Source organism: Corapipo altera, unplaced genomic scaffold (genome assembly GCF_003945725.1).
Source record: "Corapipo altera isolate COAL_440 unplaced genomic scaffold, ASM394572v1 61411, whole genome shotgun sequence".
NCBI classification, from domain to species: domain Eukaryota; kingdom Metazoa; phylum Chordata; class Aves; order Passeriformes; family Pipridae; genus Corapipo; species Corapipo altera.
In genome coordinates this window covers 13704558-13724728 of record NW_020884875.1, presented here as the reverse complement: position 1 = coordinate 13724728, position 20171 = coordinate 13704558, and the positions used below count along the sequence as shown (strand labels likewise).

Below are 20171 nucleotides of genomic sequence, written 5' to 3'. Positions count from 1 at the left end.
GGACAATGGATTGCACTGCTTTACACTGGCCAAGCTCTGTCTCTGTCCTGTATGTCCTACCACTTGCTTCAGGCTAGCACTGCTGAAGAAAACTATTACATGGCTTCTGTACTACAGCAGCCTTTTCTTTAAAGTATGTGGCAAGATATACACTCCACTACCCCTCACTAGAATATGAAAATGCTGAGAGAAGCATATGCAGCTAATGGTTGCTTTGAGTGCAAAATCTGCTCTGTGAAAAGAGCATGTGCAACTCACCAAGACCCCTCCATGCCACAGGAGATTAAAAGTACAGCTTTCTCTCCAGTTACAAAGACGTACCAGCTGTCTGAGCCAGACCACCAGTGATGGCTAAAGAAGGGCGCCCTATCAGTAAGTACATTAAAACCGCAAGAGTAGTGTAAATTTTGTTTAAGTTGTTCCACAGCACAGTGCATTTTTCATGACCAGAGAAGCAAGTAAAAGGAGCTTTATTGCAAGTGAAAGGAGGTGAACAATTCCCATGGCTAAGAAAATGAGGAAAAGGAAGCTATAAAAGGCAACAGACTGAAGGAAGTCTGACTATCTTAACACATGGTTTTTGTGACAGGGTACTTCAATGTCTTGTTGATTACCTTATGAATGGAAAGAAATACCCCTGGCGAAGCAGCTTTCTGAAAAAATCCTTGAAGCACACTGAGCCTTAAAAAACACAAAAGTTTCGATCTTCTGGTTTTACTAGAGTTCTCTTTTCAAGGTACAGCATTTTTTGTGTGTCTCCATTCAGGTGCTACAAAAATTTGCATGTTATTCTCTGACAAAAAATACCAGCACCTGACAGCCAGGCAAGGTATTTGCCCAACTCAGAAAAAGCATACAAGAGAACAGGGCTGCTTTGTGCTGAATTCAACACTCCAGGTGAATGTTATAAGAAAATCAGATGCAACTAGAAAAACAGGGCTGTTACCAGCCTAGATTCTTTTGGGAGCTAGCAGGACTGCTTTGTAGTAGAAGGCAGCAATCATACTGATTATTTGCAACTCTCAAGGAGGAAACTTTCTGGGGAGAGCCAAGACCAGTCCGGCTTTCAGTGATGTGTAGAACAACAGAGAAATGGAAGCTCCCTATCACCACTGCTATACACACTAAGAACTAATGCAGTCAGATTGCCCAAGATTTAGTTCTCAAAGTTAAAAAACATTTCATGAGGCTGCTGGACCCCAAGCTAGAGTCAAGGACCTATCTGCAACAGGACACTGGCTGACCTGTCTTGCACCTTGGGGAAAAAAAAATGGGATTTTCAGGAGCAGCTGAGCATTTCTCCTTACTCTGTCTGCCCCCACTTCCTAAATCAAACACAGAAAATTGGTGCTGAGCATCATGACGTTTTAAATAGTGTCTACAAATAAAAATACGATTTCATTGCTGTCTTTGGATGGGGTTATTTCAAAATGCATATTAAGTAAGTCACAGCTCTGTCAATACGCTTGCCTTCAACATGTTGTATGGTCACACCACTCTTGCTTACACATTCAGCTTTCATGAAACCCTACGCATACTGATAAATAGTTGTCTCTGCAGTAAGGATATGCAAACGGTGTGGACAAACACACTAGAAAAATGAGATTTTCATGCCTATGCTTTTCATATAAAAGTGACTGAGCATACTTGATTTCTGGGTAATGAAGGAGAATATCCAACAGGGCAAATGCGCATCTCTTTTCTTTGGCGAAAACTGAAATTACAACCCAGCTCCGTAAAACTCTAAGATACCTGTAATATGCATTTTGGAAGATGCTTCATGTAAGACAAATGGAGGCTTCAAGCATTTTCCTTACGCATGACAACATGCTATTGAAAGCTTGCGCCAAACTACATGAAAAGTAGCTCCCTAAAAGTGATGGGCACTGTAGAGCCCTTTGCTGACTGAGCCCCTTGTGCAAAGGTAGAATAATGCAACTTCCAAGACCCTGACTGTCATGTTGGCCTTAAACAAGCAAGCTGTGAATAATAAACCCCTCATCCTAGGAGACAGGAGGGGTGTAACAAATGTAGTTTTAAAACGAATATGTATAAGAAACAATACACCCAAAGCCAAATAGGATACTAAAAAACCTAGTGAAAATGCTCTATAATTCCACACCACCACCATCATCAACATTCAGCTTAACAGGGTTCTATACAATATGCACCATAGTTTTTTTGTGGTAATTGATAAGAGTCTGCTTTGAACTATCATTTCATATCCTTCAAATACATTACATCTGAAAATCCCAACACACCTTCCCTTTCAGAGAAAGGAGCAAAAGGCCTGACAAGTGATTTGATGGCTTTCACACGTTGTTGGTTTTTTTCCCTTTCTTCTGCAATTGTAAAAAAAAATGAAAGCTATAGAGTATTTATTTCATCCAGGTAAAGTTAGGGGAAATAAAACATATTCATGATTGAATGCCCGACTGACTGCACTATGACACTCAGAAGTAGAGGCTTTGTGTATCATTTTGTGTGTGGTCAGCTTACCGCATGATCAGACTTGGTTGCCAGATACTGGTATAAAACATAGAGAGAAAGAAGCTGTGTTGATAATTCATCAAAACTTTCTTGGAGCATGATCTCTGTTACTACTGACATAGCATCTATGGAGGAAAACATAATACATAATCAGCACAGCTCCCAGTACACAGTTGCCTTTTGTACACACTCATGTTCACCCATACTTTATTGCTGTAGTATGCTTTGAAATAATTAGGGAGAAAGTTAAGCATTTCTTACATCTAGGATACAACTACAGAATGAATCTTACTCATTAGGGTTATTCAAACACACTGCAAGAAGGAAGAATGAGCTGATAGCATGAAACTACAGCAAAGGAGCTCTCAAAATCATCTTAGCTCTACACTCTTCAATTGGCCCTTCTTTGCTCAGCTCTTCAATTATTAACCTTTAAAAAATATTTTTAAATTATTTCTTTGTTCTTGTGTTTTGATTACAAACAAGAGAAGACTGGCTTAACTTCACTACCCTTAGGGTGACAGGAGAGTACAAAGGAGCAGAAATGTTGTCACAGATCACCCACAGCAGTCTTCTGTATTCAGCAAACAATGCTCTGAAGGAGCTCCGCAGGGAGTTCCAGTGACACTCCCTGTCAGAAAGGACAGTTTGTTAAACAAAAGGCCTTGAGCCTCACACAGAAAAGAAGTATGGATGAAATAAGGGGGAATTCAAAGATGGGGGTGTGTCTCAAAATAAAATAAATGCATGTATTAATTTGCCATTCAGCATAACCTTCAGGATAAAAGCTGTTGTTCCTTTCAGTTATTTGTTTTACAAGAGCTTTATGCAAAGGAAAGCTTACTGTAAGTCTACAGTACTAGAAGACCTGAAATGAAATTAAAATCTTTAATGTCATCAAACACAAGAGGATTATTCATCTGAACATTTAAACAGTCAGTAGTGAGATGTACCCCCAGCATGACAATTCAGCATAGGTGGCTTGCTCCAGTGACAGACAGAAAGCCTAGACAAAGTTTAGATATGTAGCTTTTTGAACAGCTAAACTTATGGAAGATGAACACTACCAATATGCATTTTTATTCTGATAACATTCTAATTAATTGTCACTAATAACTCCTGTTACATTATTAGCACATAAATCAGACTTGTAAAAACTGAAGAAGATGGTTTACATTCGTAATAGGATTAATAACAGTAGAAACTGTGAATCTTACATGTTTCAAAATTCTATAATGAATAAAAACCCAACAGAAATGAGAGATGAAAATGCAGAAAAACAGTTTGAAGGAAGGAGAAGGCACGTTTTACCGTGACTTCAGAAAAAATACGGCTAAAAGTTGTTAATTCAAAGAAAGGTTCTGCAAATATAAGAGCATACGACAGAGGATTCAGTATCGGTACATATTTTCTTACCTTCATATTTCTTCTGCTTTATAAAATAATCCAACAAAATATTGAATGTAAAATTATCTGGAAAAATTCCATACTGAACCTAAAGAGAAGAATGAAAAAGCTTAGTGTGCAAACGTGCTGTACAAATCTTCCCAAGCACAGCCCTACAGGTATCAGAAAGACCAGAACCATGGTGCTGCACACTGCTGCAATGTACAGTCAAGCAACACAAGGAGATTAGCATGCCTCCTGTGATGGAGACCTTCCAGCTTTTGATGCACTGCATTTGTTTTGGCATTTTATCTAAGCCTTTTGGACCAGGAATGGCATTGCCTGTCAAGTTTTTTATGCATCTTCTGCACCTAGCATGTTTTGGACACCAATGCTCTTTAAAACCAAAAAGCTTCCTGGGAAAGAAGAGGATTTTAAAAGCTGTAAAGAGATAGAGCTAAAATTCAAATGCAACATTAATTTTTATTTTGACAAAGAAATATCTGAACTTAAAACCACAGTGTACAGGACCTGGCTGCAACAGGAATTCCAGTCAAGTCACGTTTGTCTCAAAAAGTTGATCAAACATACTCATGGCTTTTCCTTTGTAAATCTTACTTTGTTTTTTAATGTGTATAAGGCTTTGTCTTGAGCACCATATTTCAAACACTGTCTGATCCAGCTGTGGATGGTCCAGTCTCTCAAGTACCAGCAATTTGGACTATGACGAAACCTAAAAGATGATAAACAGTTCAGGTGACAATATGACTCTGTTATCACAGAAACAAATTCTGTAATCAAGATCTGTGAGTTTCAAAACCCCACCATCCATGAACTCAGATATAAATCTCTCTGTGTTTGCCTTTGCAGTCAGTCATCGCTCTCTAAAGTGTTCCAGATAGCCCTTTCAAGTAAAAGAAATGAAACTTTAACACCCTAACAGTACGTACAAGGGGGAATCTGACCTTCTCACAAATGTATAATATTTCAAACTTCTCACTTTCCAGAAAGCCTACTGCTTTTCTCCTGAAAAGATGAATACCATAAAATAACAGCTTGGTATATATATGAAGATCAACTTCATATATAAATACTGCTATAAATACTGTAGTGTTTTTTAACCTTGTCCTTGTGATTCTATAACATCGTATAGAATGGTCTCGTCAAAGAGATGTGACTGATGATATCCACAAATATCAGAATTACATCAAAATATAACTGAGTCTGAAACTTTAGAGCTTGTGTAATCTGGTCCCTCCCATACTCTCTAACTCATGCCTCACTTCACCACTTAAGAATCCATTATGCCTCAACACAGGTCATCCCTGAGCTGCTTGCATGCTCCATTTGCCTTAGAAATCTTCATCAGTGAGGTAAACCTTATGCAAGGGGAAACTCTGCTGAAAGCCTTTCCCTGCCCCTCTGCACTGACAACCTACTCTGACACATCTCATGTCATGGCTTCATCAGTATTGTCAGGCAACCTACTCCAGTGCTTGACCAATTTGTAAAATTGAATACCTTTAAGTTCAGCCTCTTTTATTTCATCCTTATTCACACACATGCACTTTGCTCTGCATTTGGAGAAGTGGTGACAAAAAGCACATGGAGCTTTAACTTTGGCCAACACTCAAACACCAGTTATAAGTCCAATGTTAGAAACTGCTGCCTTGGTCCTGGGCTGAATTTCACACCCCAGCATGAAGAGATGCATGCAGTGTTTCTCAGTTCAATTTGTATGCATGAAAAATAAGCACAGAAATGACTGCCAATTCCCTAGAAAATGCCAATGACTGAGCTGAGCTCATGTGCAGATGCTTGCAGCCCCAAGCCAAGCTCCAGCACCACTTAGAGGCAGGGTTGACTCTTCCATCTGAGCGAGCATGCTTTCCAGAACGTTTATCAGATTAACGTGGCCACCAACTCCCTGTCCCCCTCAGTAAATCTCTTGCCTATTGCTGAGGGCTACACAGATGACCAAGCCTGCAAAAGTACTGCAGCCTAGAGAGCCTTCAGAATGAAGGAGACATCTGTGCCAAAAGTGGAGCTAAATCACTGCAGAGTCTAAATATATGGGGTTTTAAGTGGCACATGAAATCTCCCCATTAAATTAGAATTTAATAGACAAAGAAAAGCATGCTTTGAATATTACATTACAACATCCACTTTGTTGCTGTAATTGCTTTCCATTTTCTTCCCTCTGGAGTTCAAACATTCATTTGCTTTCAATAAAGTCCTGTATCAATAATCCTTACAGGAAGCATCAATTACAGGAATTTGGATTTAATCATATTTCGATAAAAAAATTATCTAATTGCTACAGACTGTTTCACCAGCGATTTAAGAAGGGTCAAACTGGAACACCAGCACCCAGCACTAAAGCTGCTAGCATCTTTTAAGGTTTTATTAAATGGCTAATATAGTTTCACAAGAGGAAACTAAAAGACTCATCTTTCAAAAAACATGACACTGATGCTCTAAAATACCTAGGACTTTCTTTTGATAAAATCTTTGCAGAAGGAAAGCAAGCAGTAAAAAAAAACAAAAAAACAACAAACCAAAACACCAACAAAAAACCACAGCCAAAGGTTTTTAATGGGTTTAAATATTCAACTCTTTGCAGAGCTCTATTTATTCTCTTGAGTACACCACAGTGAGAGAGAGCATCCCAATACTTCCTACACCTTGGGCTTGCTACAACTTACCGTAGTGATGAAAAGCTTCTAGGTTTAAAGTCAAATTGCACTTAGACAGAAAAAGGCCTAACAGGGATGCAATGCAGTCTAGAAACAGAATGAAACTGATCCTCAGTCAACACTCATCGCTGGAATCAACACCCACAAAATTCAGAGGCATGTTATAAAAACTCTTAAAAAATCTGCATGAGCTTGGTAGGGCTGGGAATGATTTGAGTGTGCATGTGTATGGTGACCCATAGGATATCTCATGTATTATTACTGTATGTATGTTACTATCAGGATTTTTTGCTCAGACCAGGTCTCCACTGTACTAGGTGCTATGCAAATGAAAAGCAAATAACTTCTCAGTTAAGCAGTTTTCTACTTAATTCTAACAATCAATTATAAAGCAGTTGCATGGGAACGAAGAGACGGGGCTGGTGCAAGAATGCAACATATAGGCACGTACAAGATGCTCAACACTAGACACTTCCATTAATCCATGATGTAGGAGAATTGGAAGTGAAAGGGAAACAAGTATGCTGCAATCTTTGATTGTTTCTGATCCATTTCAGGCTGAGATAAGCTCTGTCTCTATTCTGCTAGCTGAGAAGATAAACCAACAGTTATCTGGTTTTACAGTTGGAATCAGGGAAAAGAGGAGGTTGCTCATCATTTTGACAAGCATTAACATCTTCTTCCTTCTCTTTGTCCACAAAACAGGATATAATTACGCAAGGCAATATGTTCAGGGACAGATGAAAAGAAAAAGGAAGCTAAAACTACAGAAAGCAGAGGATTCAGAATGAATTAAATAAAGGGTGCCTCTAGCAATTGCTGTGTATTTAATGGAAAAACCAGAAGGTTATCTTGCAGATGCCTGATGCTGAAACTCATTTTTCAGAGAACTAATAAAAACCCAAGAAGAACAGGAGTCTTAAAATGTGTTCAGAAAAGACAAGGAGAAGCAACTGTAACAGTATTAGGGAAGCTCTCTGTTGGTACACTTCAATGTTAATGGCTGAAGAATCAATACAGTCATCCTTTCAGTCATAGAGCTGAGAACATCTGCCCCCACAGAAAACATGAAGAGGAATATCTGTAATACAAGAAGATCCCGAAATATCAAGGTCATTGTTAATCTAACAGGAAATAATGCAGTGGTTCTAGAATTCTCCTTATTTTGAAAAGTTATTCAAATCATGCAGTCCAGAAGCTCAATTTTCACCAACAGTTGCTTTGTACTCTTGCAAATGATTATAACATGGAAGAGATACAGGGAGCATACTGCCTCAGTACAAGGTAACCAGAACATTTTTAGCCAAGCAATTACACTCTCTTGCTCACAAACTGGCGAGCATCTTGGGTTAAGAATACGTTGTCTGTTTACTAAGTTCCTGCATAAAGCCCTATTGCTTATGATTTACAACAGTGCTGAGGTACTCGTGCTGTGTGAAACAAACTGAAAAATGAAAAAATTTAACAGATGCTGAGAGCGCTTCATGGAGTGCTGTAGTACTACAGCAAGCATGACTTATATTGGTGCCCTCACACACTGCAGAAAAGCTGAGTTCCTTCCCTATTTACTTCAAAGGTTCTTTCAATTTTGTTTGGTGCCATCAAGTGGTGATGCACTCTTGTGCTGCTTTCACACACCTTATATTCCCAAAGGAAGTAATACAGCAACCCTGAGAGCAAACAGAAGCACCTCTTGCTGGATCATTTTTTTTTCTGTACGTTTGGTAGAAGGGAGTACACTGCTTTGGGGACAGTCACAAATGAGGAAGACATTGAAGGAAAACTTGCTGGATTACAGAAGAGAAAGTGCTGCAGAAGTAATATACTACCAGGAAGAGCTCTGCTGTTCTCTTCCTGGTAGTACAGAGGGAAAGTCAGCTCAGCAGATCAGTTCCAATTCTCTGCTGATCATAAGCTCAATTTTGTACTCTGTGGCTTTCTTAAGGATTGATCCAATTCCTGGTACTGCCAGAGGCTATCCTTGTGCAAGACACTATTTTTTCTCCTCCCCTTCCTTTCTCCACATTTACCTGACCTAATGAGAAAGTACCTTGTAATGATCCACACATCCTAACTTCCTATGTGCCTTACTTCTTTTAGAACTAGAGAGAAATATGGGTCTGCATGTTCATTTGCTTTAATCAGGAGGGGGAAGAGTGTCAGATTTCTTCTCATTCACATAAAATTCTAAAAAGTCCCGAAGTAAAATGTAATGAGACTTAAAATGAATAAATATAGTAAGAAATACCTCTGCAAGCCAGGAAGAAGCTCTCTCAAGGGAACAAATCCAAAGCAACTCCACATTTTACACCAGTTATACAGGGCTGAGAAACTCCCTTGCAATGCATGTTCTTTCTTCTTCTCAGGCACATTTTTTAAGCTACAGTGCATACTGATCAAATGGATTCCAGGCAGTCTTAGCTTGGAAACTGGAAGGCTGTCATCCAAAACTCTCCTTTTGTCTGTCATTTCAAGTCACGGGCCTTGGGGAAAATCATCTGCATTTTAAATGGACCCAGGGGCATTGCTCATGTGTCGGTGTCAAAGGCAACAGCCCTGAAAAAGCAACCATTATTGACCAAAATTTCCTTTTAAACATGAACAAAACTCTATTTTTCCATCTCTTCTTTGCCTGCATCTTAGCCTTCACCTTTCTTTGTATACATCCTTTCTAAAATTTCATATATAAACCTATCAGTCCTATAGGAAACACCTCACACATTAACCGCCTACACTCAAAAACAGAGGGAGCGCTTTGCTTTTGTGTTAAAAGAAAAAACTCAAGTAGCATATGTACTATAACAAATCAACTATCAAAAGCAGCAATAAGGTTAAAAAATTATACACGTCAAGGATAACAGAGGATAGTCTAATGCTGAGGCAGAATCTTATACAAGTAGAGAACTGGTTTGCAGACTCCCTGGGAAAAAGCCCACATACAGCTGCTATTCTATTTTAATTTTTATTGACTTTCCCCCATCTTTTATTTTGAACTAATTTACTCAATTGCTTTGATGCTAAAATTAATTCTTCTGAATTAGGTTCACTCCATCCCCACATGAATGTGTATTTCTTGCAGAGTGGTTTTTTTGAGGACTTGTACAGAGCTCTAACACCATGATGAATGCCTGGTAATGGCACCAAAACAGACTTAAATGATCAAATAAAAACAGACCTAAATGATCAGATATGGAGAAATGACAGTACAGACAGCACAGTCAAACATCAAGGTTGAAAAGGAGACTTAAAGGATATTTTTAGTTTTAGGTCTTTTTTCATTTTATACCATATTTAGTTTTTAATTCTGTTCACTCCAATGTTACAGATTTACCTTTCCTTAACCCTTAGGCTTGGTAATAAGACTAAATCTGGAAGAGGACATATTTTGGGTCAAAGTACATACTACGCAGTTATTGAGGAAGACTCAGGATCACTCTGGTAACCACCCTCTCCTATCAACTGAAGGGAGAAAATTCACCATTCAGTAGTCTCAGGGTAGCTACTGCATTGCTCAAAACCACATTTGTGCACAGAAAGCTCAGCTTTGCAAAGTCTGTTTCTAACAATAACTATCACATAGCAATCAACCATATGGCAGCTAGGATGTACTTTAGCCTTTACTGACCTAGTTACTTTGACAGTTTTTAGCATTGCTTAATAAATGACAAGCTGAATTTCTGATACAACAAGCATTTCTGCCCATTGTTGTCAATCTCTTCTATCACTAAATGCTCTTTCTCCTTTTGATGAATTTAAGGCACCCTTGTGAGTAAAACAGGAACAGCCTCATTATGTTAAAAGAAAAAACAGTATCAAAGAATTGCAAAATCCTAGATAAATGTTATAAATTTCAAAATAATGGACAATGCCCAAGCAGTTTGCAGCAGTATGAAAGAAATGCAATCCTTATATCTAAATAGATGTAAGAACCACCACAACATAGTAACACAACAGATAAGGAGCCTACAGCAAAGTTTAAAGCAACTTATTGGTATTCCTGGTACTGCAACAGTTCGAAGCAACTACTGGTATTTCTGAAAAAATACTTGAATTATTTACCAGTCCTTCCATCCAGAGGCAGTGAATATAACAGAACTGCAGTGGAGCTGCTCTTCCAACCTTCTGGCATCAGGCTACACCAAGCAGCCTTGAATCCCTCCAGAATCATTAGCAAAGCACAGAGGAGGAATAATTCAGACTACTCAATCAACTTCAGCATCCCATGGGCTCACCTCAATGTCTAAAACCTTCATTCTAATCAGTTCATAACCAGACTGAGAAAGTAACGCCAAAACAACATACACTCTGTATGCTCTTTGTCCCTTGGAAAATGCTTCCAGGTTGTGCTTCCTAAAAATCTCCTCTAGTCATGGAGTTTCAAAATACTCCAGAACTTTGCTTTCTCTGGCAGGACACCAATGAAGTTCACTTCTAAGAAGAACGCAGGTCAGGATTTCTTCTATGTCAGCTTGGTTGAGCATGCTGTGCATGCCTCAACAGGCCTTACCTAGCTAGAAACTAAAGGTCTTAACATTTAAAAATCCAGTATCAACTCAGGTTAGTGTTCTAGGTTAAAGAGAAGGTTGCCAGCTAGCTCACTAAAACTGGTCATTTGGGTATGCTCAGCATGACTGGTAGATAAAACAACATCGCTACCAAAAAAGGGTGGTGATGCCTGGTTTTCATTTCATGCAGAAAACAAATTTCTAAACATTCAGAAGTTTAATTTCAAATGCAAACTATGAAAAAAGGAAACCCCTTTTTTGGCTTAACAGAATGATGAAGTGAACTGCAATGAAAGAAACCAAATAAACAGACTCTTTGATGAAGTATTTTTATTTTTCTCCTCATCCTAGGATAACAGAATTATCCACTGCCCTTCACCTCTCCCACTCCTTTCTTAAAAGACAGTTAGGAAGAATCCAGTTTTCTTCTCACACACATGAAGAATATATACTACTTTCACCATAAAGCTGAAATTCACTCTAAGAGCAACAGTTAAGATGAAAAAGGAAAACTTGTATCATAATAATAACAATAATCAAAAGTCCAATATTCCCTTAAACTATTGACTGTACAGGACACAGCTTTTTGTGACAAATACTTCCGGACTTACAGGTTAAATTACTGGTTTTGAATATAAATGCCATTAATAATCTAGTGATTGCACAGAGAATATTATAGGCTGAGAAAAACATAGGAACGATTAAGTAAGCTGTTGCCATAGTGATTCTGATAAGACACTCTCTAGTGCCCTTCCTTGTCCCCATGCAACCACAATAAATCCTAATTTAAAACCAACTCTTCCATTAATTATATCTTTTCCTGGTATCCTGGCATACAAAAACATAGAGAAATTAAGAACCATACAACACATGTTTCTTGCTTCAGGTAATTTTTTTTAATCTCAGCAATTTCCAAGTGTGCCAGGACAAAACCTGCTGCTTAAAAGCTCAAGAAAGGGTCAGTTCTGCTGGAATCTTTTACCTGGGTCTTTGAAAACTAATTAACACAAAGCTGTAAAAAAAGGCATATATCAGTTACGTAAGTTGTCAAGTTAAACAAATAAGGTTTTCATATTAAACATAAACATCTGCAACAAAGAAGTCAAAACACCTGATACCTGTAGTTTCAGCTACAACCACTGCCAAAAAGGCAACCATTTCCAAAAGGTCAACTACTGGTGCACAGCCAGGTCTTGGCTACCAGGTAGTTCACCATTAATCTGTTTACTTCTCATGTCACGTCTCAATGAACAACAGCTTACTGGTATTTTTTTGTGTCTTAATACATTTTTATCTATTCCCTAACCACTGTAAGTTACCCAATGACAGCACTTCAGAAGCTTATATTCAGCATATCTCTTAGTACTTAACTTCTCCTAAGACCACTGAGACAGAAATGTCCTTTATCCATATTGTGTATCACGTCAATCACATAGACCAGGAAATGAATCAAGGATAAACATGGCAAAACTGGATCAAGCATTTTTCAGGTAGCTTGAAATCTGTGTGTTCTAACCAGCTTTGTTACTGTTTTACTCTTTTCAGAAAAAGATTGTACAGTCAGATCTGTTATTTAAAGAGAGAGACAGCAGGTACTTCCCTTTAAGTACTGCATGTACTGCAGGACAAATATTCCCTTGCGTAGGTAGCTACAAGCTGTGCAGTAAAATGAGGCTGTGCTACCCAAAACAGGCAGGAGATTTCATAATGCAAAGGGATATTTTGCAATTTTTCCCCTTTTGAGACAGGAATACAGCCAAGACTGCTAGTTAGAAATACAGTAGTCACAGCACCAATCCTGTCTGCTTTCAAGAAGCGTTTAGACAACACTCTGAGGCACATGGCGTGATTCTTGACCTGCATAGGGTCAGAAGTTGGACTTAACGATCCCAATGAGTCCCTTCCAACTCAGCATATTCTGTGATTCTATGATAACCCACTACTGGTTTTGGTACTGCTGGTGATCAATCTGTAATGCAAGGCCAGCACATCCTGCTACTCTGTCTTATTGCAGTGGCCTACTCAGATCTTGTATTCAGGTCCTAAACTGACACTTAAAAGCACACAGTTCTGCAAGTCATGGTACAGGGCTCTTATATATGTCATATTACCCACTGCAAGAGGGAAAAACATTACAACTGTGGTATTTAAATACCACACTCATTTAAGTCTGACTTTCTTTTATTTCTCTAATGAATCATGACTTTCAAAATAACACAGTAGTATCTTATGCAAGAGGAACTTGCCACTTTATGATTTAATCTAGGCAAGGGAAACTGCAAAAAGAGGTGATCACTGGAGGACAGTAATTTGAATTAAGACAAAAAAAGAAACCCCTTTGTCAATAAAGTAGCCAGTACCACTCCCACTGCAAATGTTCCTCTGTCGTGCTCTCACAATACCTGCCATATCTTGTCCACCCCCAGTTACACACACCAGCACCCAGTCTGGTTTGTCAGAGCTCTGGCACAAAAAGTGTAGACAAGGTGGAAGGTGATGGTGCCCGTTTTACTCCCAGATGTCTGCTGCCAGAGACCATCTAGTTTGCTTTTAGCTTTATTTAGTCTAGCTCTGCTCACTCCCTAATGGAACTTGGACTGAAGAAAGGAGTATTTTTCCCCTTTGTGAAATGAAAACAGTAATGACAGAAGAGAGATCAGAATTAGCTGACTTTAAAGATTAAAGCCAGCTTTATATCCCCACCAATTCTTGAAAAAAAAGATTTTTCTCATAAAGGTGAATATCTGCTTGAAAGCCAGTTGCCAAAATCTGTACTGCAAGCCTGACAAGCCCTAGAATGAAGAGAGTGGAGTGGGGGTGAAATAACCAAAATCCCTATTCATTTTTCAGCAAGAGAAAGGACTATTTATTGTGTCTACATTTACAGCTGAGCAAACAGGAGTTTCTACCAGCTGCTCTCTAGTATATCCCTTTCTAATTTTAACAACAAACCCAAGAAAGCATTCTTTGCTGGCTGATTAAATGTTCCCTGAACTAGATCCTGGATCAAATCCTCACCTGGTTCAGAGAGACAATATGTGGTTCCCCCTCAATCAGCTGAGGACCTGACACATCACACATGCACATGGTCTAATTAATTAGACTAAAGCTGGGAGGCAAGGATAACCTCAGCACCTTTCAAGGATGTGCAGCCCAGCATTTCACAGGGGTAAGTCAGGGTGGTGAAGATGGAAACCAACCACTCAGAGCTGCCACACTGTTACTTCTGAAACCAACTCCACATTGGACAAGCTCCCCCACGCTTTCAAACTGACGTAGCAAACGGAAGACAGAGAGGCACCTGGAAAGCCTGGGGACATTCTCCTTCAGGGACAGGGGACATGTCAGGATTTTAGGAAATAGGTAAGGGGATGTGATTAGCTAATAAGAGAGGCTTGGACTTCTATCCAAGCTTTTCTCAACCCCATACTGTTTTCCCCCACCACCAATGCCCTCCACAAAAAAACTCCAAGCAACAAAACAAAACAACAAAACCACAAACAAAGAAAAAGGTAAGGAAGGGATTAATCTGCCTAGGAACCAAAGATTTACCAAGTAGAGGTCAGAAATAGAAAGAAATAACAGAGTATATGGCAGAAGGAACAGTTGCGGGTACCTGAGCAGAGTAACTCAAGTGCTTGGTACAGAGAAGCACCAAAAATTAAATTGGACTCATTCCAGCAGAAAATATAGATAGATTATCTGGAGAATGCATCTTTAAAAATAGCTCACTATTAAAGCAACATTAAAACAACAACAAAACCTCAACCAACCAAAAAAAAAAAAACCCCAAAAAAACCCCCAAAACAAACAACAACAACAACAACAACAAAAAAAAACCCACCCCAAATAACCATTTTTTTTTCACATTGCATCTTATATTCAAAAATTCACACTTTAATTTCCCATTTCTGTAAAACAATGAGAAAGAGTAATAACCTCAGAAATCACCCCAGGAAAATGTTAATCCATGACCTTTGCTTATCTACTGAGTCAATATTACTCTTCAATTACAGCAAAACATTGTTTTGTGGGTCTGTCTGCAATCAAGCCTTTTCTGCCCTTAGGGAGTAGGACACTTTTTCACAGGTACAAATGTATATGCAGAAATAAGCAGCTATACAAGCTTAATGTACCTACTTTCATTTTTGTTCTGCACTTTAATAATTCTGGATGTTTCTGAAGAAGATGGACATATTTAGAAAAAAGATGAGCCATTGGAATCAAGCAACATAAGCTGGCTTTTCAAATTTCTTTATTACTGGAGCCAAAAAGAAATCTATGGTCTGCTGGATATAATCAGATAATTTTCTAAATTATCTGGTAACCAATCGTTGACCAAACGTTTTCAGTCCTACAAAAGCAAAACCATAAATTTTTGTAAATAAAAAAGTCAGGTGTTTGAAAATTAACATGCCCAGTCATTCACAAGCTAAAGAAAGATGCATCACAATAATTTTAATTTTGTTATAAACTGACTTTATATAAAATGGTGTATAATAGAACAAAATAAGATCGGATGTGTAACTGTGGTATATTAGTTCATCCCTTATCATGGTCATCTTAAATGCTCTTTCCACTTCCAAAGGCTTTCGCCTTCTGGAACCTGCATCACATCTGCTATCTGTTACTACATACTATGCAGCAACATGCATCAAAACCACACATATTCTCAGAGCACAACAGATCATACTGGATCCACTCTACTGCATCATATTACCAAGCTGAACATCTTCACTGTTACCAACATAGCACTGAACACTTTTCTCGACTAGTACAAAGTCCAATAATATGGTGCAGTCCCTTTTTTACATGCTTGATCAGACCATGTTCATCTTAAAAGCCCTGTGTAACACACCAAGCTTAAACGAAACAATGATTTTCATTGTACATGGTAAAATGAAGGGAAGTTCTCATTGAAATAGTGCATAAGCCTTGCTTTTCACAACTTGGCCAAGGTAAGACAGGAAAAAACATTTTAATGCCTTCTCTCCATCACTGTCCTATAAAGTAGTACATAACTTGACATCATTCGACCATACTGATGGTTTTCTTAGTAAGTGTGGTACAGAACCGGAATTCTCAGGCACTGGAATGCCAGAGATGCTTTGGTTCCAGCTTTGCTTCCACGCACCCTACAAGATCTGATACTGCTTCCATGGTAGAAAACCAACAGTAACATGAAACTACTTGCAGAGATTTTACTAGTGAAATTTTTCTTCAAACAATGTAAAGAAAAAGAAATAGAAAGCCAGGCAGACACAAATCCCTTTCCATGTATATCCTACAGTGTAATATGCCCTGGAATGTTTCCAAATGGTTGACATTCTTAGTGGATGTCCACTCCCACTTTATTAGAAGCCTTACTTTAGCTACAAATAAGAGAAAACAATTGTAGCAGAAAATACAAAGTAAATCCAGGTAAGTGGATCAGCTTGACAACATGTACATTTAACTCAAGAGTGTTTTCAATATAACAGCTGTGGCAAGCTATGCAAAGCATCAGGACATTTGAAAGCCAACACCTGCTGTTGCCAAGAAGGATATAAAAATTCTGCTAATATTCTTTTCTTGCAAGAATTGTAATGAAAGCCTCTCTCCCAATATTAAGCGAAAAATGTATCCATATGGAGTGTGGACTGAGTCAGTTCTTTTAATTTCTGAATCTGACAGGCCTATCTTCCCATCGACTCCAGAAATTTTGCAGAGCAGGAGGAGGGAACCACCCCATAATGTTGATATTGCATTCTGTTTGTAGCAGAATCCTTTTTTTTTCCTCTTGTTTTAAATATAAAGCTTTTAAAAGCCAAGTGCTTATCTGTTGGCAACACACACAAAAAAAAAGAGACTAGTGCTGAAGGAAAGTCTTCCAACTTTTTGTGCTTTTATATGCAGTGCCTAGAATATTCTTGTCCAGTTTCTGTGAAGTTTAAAGGAAACTCGATAAAAAGGACAGATGAACTACAAAAAGCAGATGACTGAAAAGACATGTATTACAGGAAGAAATATTTCTAAATGCTTTCCAGTGTTGTACCTTTACTGAGAGTTCTCCTGCGCTACACAGCATGGTTACTCTGAGCACACCCACTTGAATTAGATGTGGTTACAGGATAAGGCTCACTGAAATTTGGCTCCAGGTTCTGAAATGTGGTTACTAGCTGTTTTTTCTGTCGATTCCTACAGCTCATGCTGTCAAAAACCACAGAGAGACAATGACAACAAAGAAATTGTGAAAGAACATGTGCCTCTCTGTGCAGAAAGGAGTGAATGCTGGAGCCAGAAAAGTGGCGGAGTCTCTACAATCAGAACACTTACATCTGACAGTACTGGCTTGGATAGTGACCAATATTTCTTCACATAAAGCAGCATCACACACTGACAACCATAGTGAAACAGCACTAAACACTGGTATTTCTGTCATTCACATGAAAACGAGTAAACATTCTAATGAGGTTAATCTCTCTGGTGCTTCCCTTCCTTCTGTCTCCCAACCTGCCAAAGAGCAGCCCAAATTTTTTGCAAATAGACTTATTTGAGATTGCTCAGCTGAGGCAGGTGTCCAAACTGGTAAAAAGTATCATTCTGCCTAGAAAAGCGTATTCTTCTTTTGCACCACTTCTCAGTATCATTTCAAAATATAACTGCTGCATAACTTGAATAGTAGGCAGATATTTCTGACTCATTTATTTTTACACCTCTTTTTTAACACACATATTTCTCTGGAGGGACTTAAAACCAAGACCTGATCAACTAACAAAGTCTATTTTGGCTACAGCTTTATGACAACGAAAACACCTCAGAGGAAGAATTAAATATGTTACAGGACTGTGTCTACATCTCTTCTCCTTTTTATATTTGTGTTAGAACAGGTTAATGGTATTCATTACATAATGTAGATTTGTATACAGAAACTAAATAGCATACTAGTGGGAATGAATGCCATGTAAAGTATAACTCTGGAATACATTTTTTTTGGTCCATTATGATAATTTATTATAAACGATACTTTATAGTAATAACATTTTCAGACACTGAACTGACTGACTGGCATGAAAGTACTAAAAACTGCAACTTCCGCACCCACAAAACAGACATGCAAATACAGACAGCGCAGGTGAAACTTATTTTGCATGTAATGTTGCATTAACTGCTGATAACAGGCATTTTAAGGAATAAGCACAATTTCATATATAGAGAGCATTTTGGGACTATCTTAGTCCCAAAACGATTTAAAGGCTGAAATCAGGCTTCAAAGCTGTAACTTACTACCATCCAATCTAAACAATTCTATGAAGATATTACATACATATATATTTTAAATCTAAGAATAACTTCTCATAGACTATTGTCCCATTTTGTGATTATAATCAAGTAAGGAGTCCAGGTAAAAAGCAATTATCAATCACAGAAAGGTAATAAAAAGATCTAGGTAGATTGTGCAAGAATTTGCAGAGCGCATGCACACACAAACGTGTTCTGCAGATAGTGTGTATACGTTTATCTACAGAGTGGGTCATGCATTCAATGCAATTAAAAATTCTCCTGAGGAATCTCAACATAAAACTTCACCAATTGCTTTCATACCCATTGAAAATCTTTGTTGGCATAAAACCTACATACAGAATCAGCAGTTACCTCACCACAAAACCTCCTTCCATTATGCTAATGTTTCCATCATATGAAAAACACCCTGATGTGTGAAATAGTGACATCTCAGTGAGACAGGACAAAGTAAGGCGAACTGCAGATCTTTGATCTAGCTGAAAGGGCTCTGCATTCTGATTAGAATTTTTGCTGGGATCCTAGGAGATGAAAGGATTTTTTTAAGTCTGACAGTTAACAGAGGGGGGGAGGTATTCAGAAGAGAACAAAAAGAGGAGCACTGAAAGCAGATGACGTCATGCCTCAAACTGGCCTTTACCATCTTACTGACATGTTTCACAATGTGGCATAGCAGTTTCCACACAGCTATTCTTGGGAGCTCAAGAGCCTCTGTGGAGACAGTACGGCTGGAGATCCACTGCTTTTAAAGGATAGAAAATTGAAACAGGTCTAGATATAATACATATATTGTATTTCAGAACCCTAAATGCATTATGGTAATGCTCCAGAATACTACTTTTTGAAACGTGTGACATAACAGAAGGAAACTCTCCAGTCTACAAAGTTAACGATTACAAGTTCTGTCACTCCTGTCTTCAGAAAACCTCCAGATAGCAAGCATACTTTCCCCTGATTCTTCCTGCAGGGATTTTGCCTTTTGTACCAGGAACATCTTCCAGCCTTGTAGGAGCCTTGGAACTGACTACCCTTCACCTCAGGTTGCCAGAGGCACCAAACACTGGGGAGAGATATCAAAATCCCTTCTTTATACTCTACAAGCAGTTAAGGGGAAAAACTCAGGACTCTGGGAACATTCTCTCATTTATGTTCAGGAAAATGCACATACAGTCAACTTACCAGACTATGTACATGACATCTGTTTGCAATGGATTTGTATACCTCAGAGGACACAAAACCAGTCTTTATTTTACACTGCCTTTCTCCTTTTTAAAAGGTTATTCTCCTTACATAGAGTACAAAAATTGTGCTTGGAACTGTTTCTCATGAAGGCCTAAAAAGAGATTACTTGTCAAAGCTTCTCTGCTCCTTAATTCTCCCTCTCTACCCCCTTCATTTATGTCTCCTGGTGTGGCCCCTTTTTCAGGACTTTTTTGTGCCAAACATGCTCCCAGATGCAAAGGCATATCTTTATAAACACGTCCTTCATTTGAACTCCAGTCTAAGTGCAAAGACCAGTTAAAGGGGTCTTGCAAATACCAATCACTACCTGCATATATGTGCATTTTTGAGAACAGTTTCATGGATCAATGCTGGAATGAACTGAAAAACGTTGCTAACATCACCAAAAGACTAACCATTTTGCAACACCAAAACAAAGCAGCATTACAGAGACACAAAGAAAAATTCCAGCTAAAGCATGTCTGACAAGCCATATGACACATCAGTACTTCTCTATTCTCTCCACATTGATACAAATGATCATATCTGATGTGCACATAACTATATTCTCACCAGCCATGGGAGAATTATT

General features: G+C 38.5%; 1 protein-coding gene across 3 annotated transcripts in view; it reads right to left on the bottom strand.

Annotated features, from left to right (window-relative positions):
• Positions 1–20171, bottom strand: part of MRPS27 (mitochondrial ribosomal protein S27) — a 39106-nt gene that overhangs the window by 8330 nt on the left and 10605 nt on the right. For all 3 annotated transcript variants that reach the window (XR_003526228.1, XM_027634637.1, XM_027634638.1), the window contains exons 5-7: positions 4495–4609; positions 3907–3985; positions 2500–2615 (exon numbers count right to left, since the gene is read on the bottom strand). Coding sequence is in view for 2 of the 3 variants with exons in the window: in XM_027634637.1 (XP_027490438.1) it covers positions 2500–2615; positions 3907–3985; positions 4495–4609 (310 nt within the window). In the remaining variant the exon portion in view is untranslated. The remainder of the gene's footprint in view (positions 1–2499; positions 2616–3906; positions 3986–4494; positions 4610–20171) is intronic.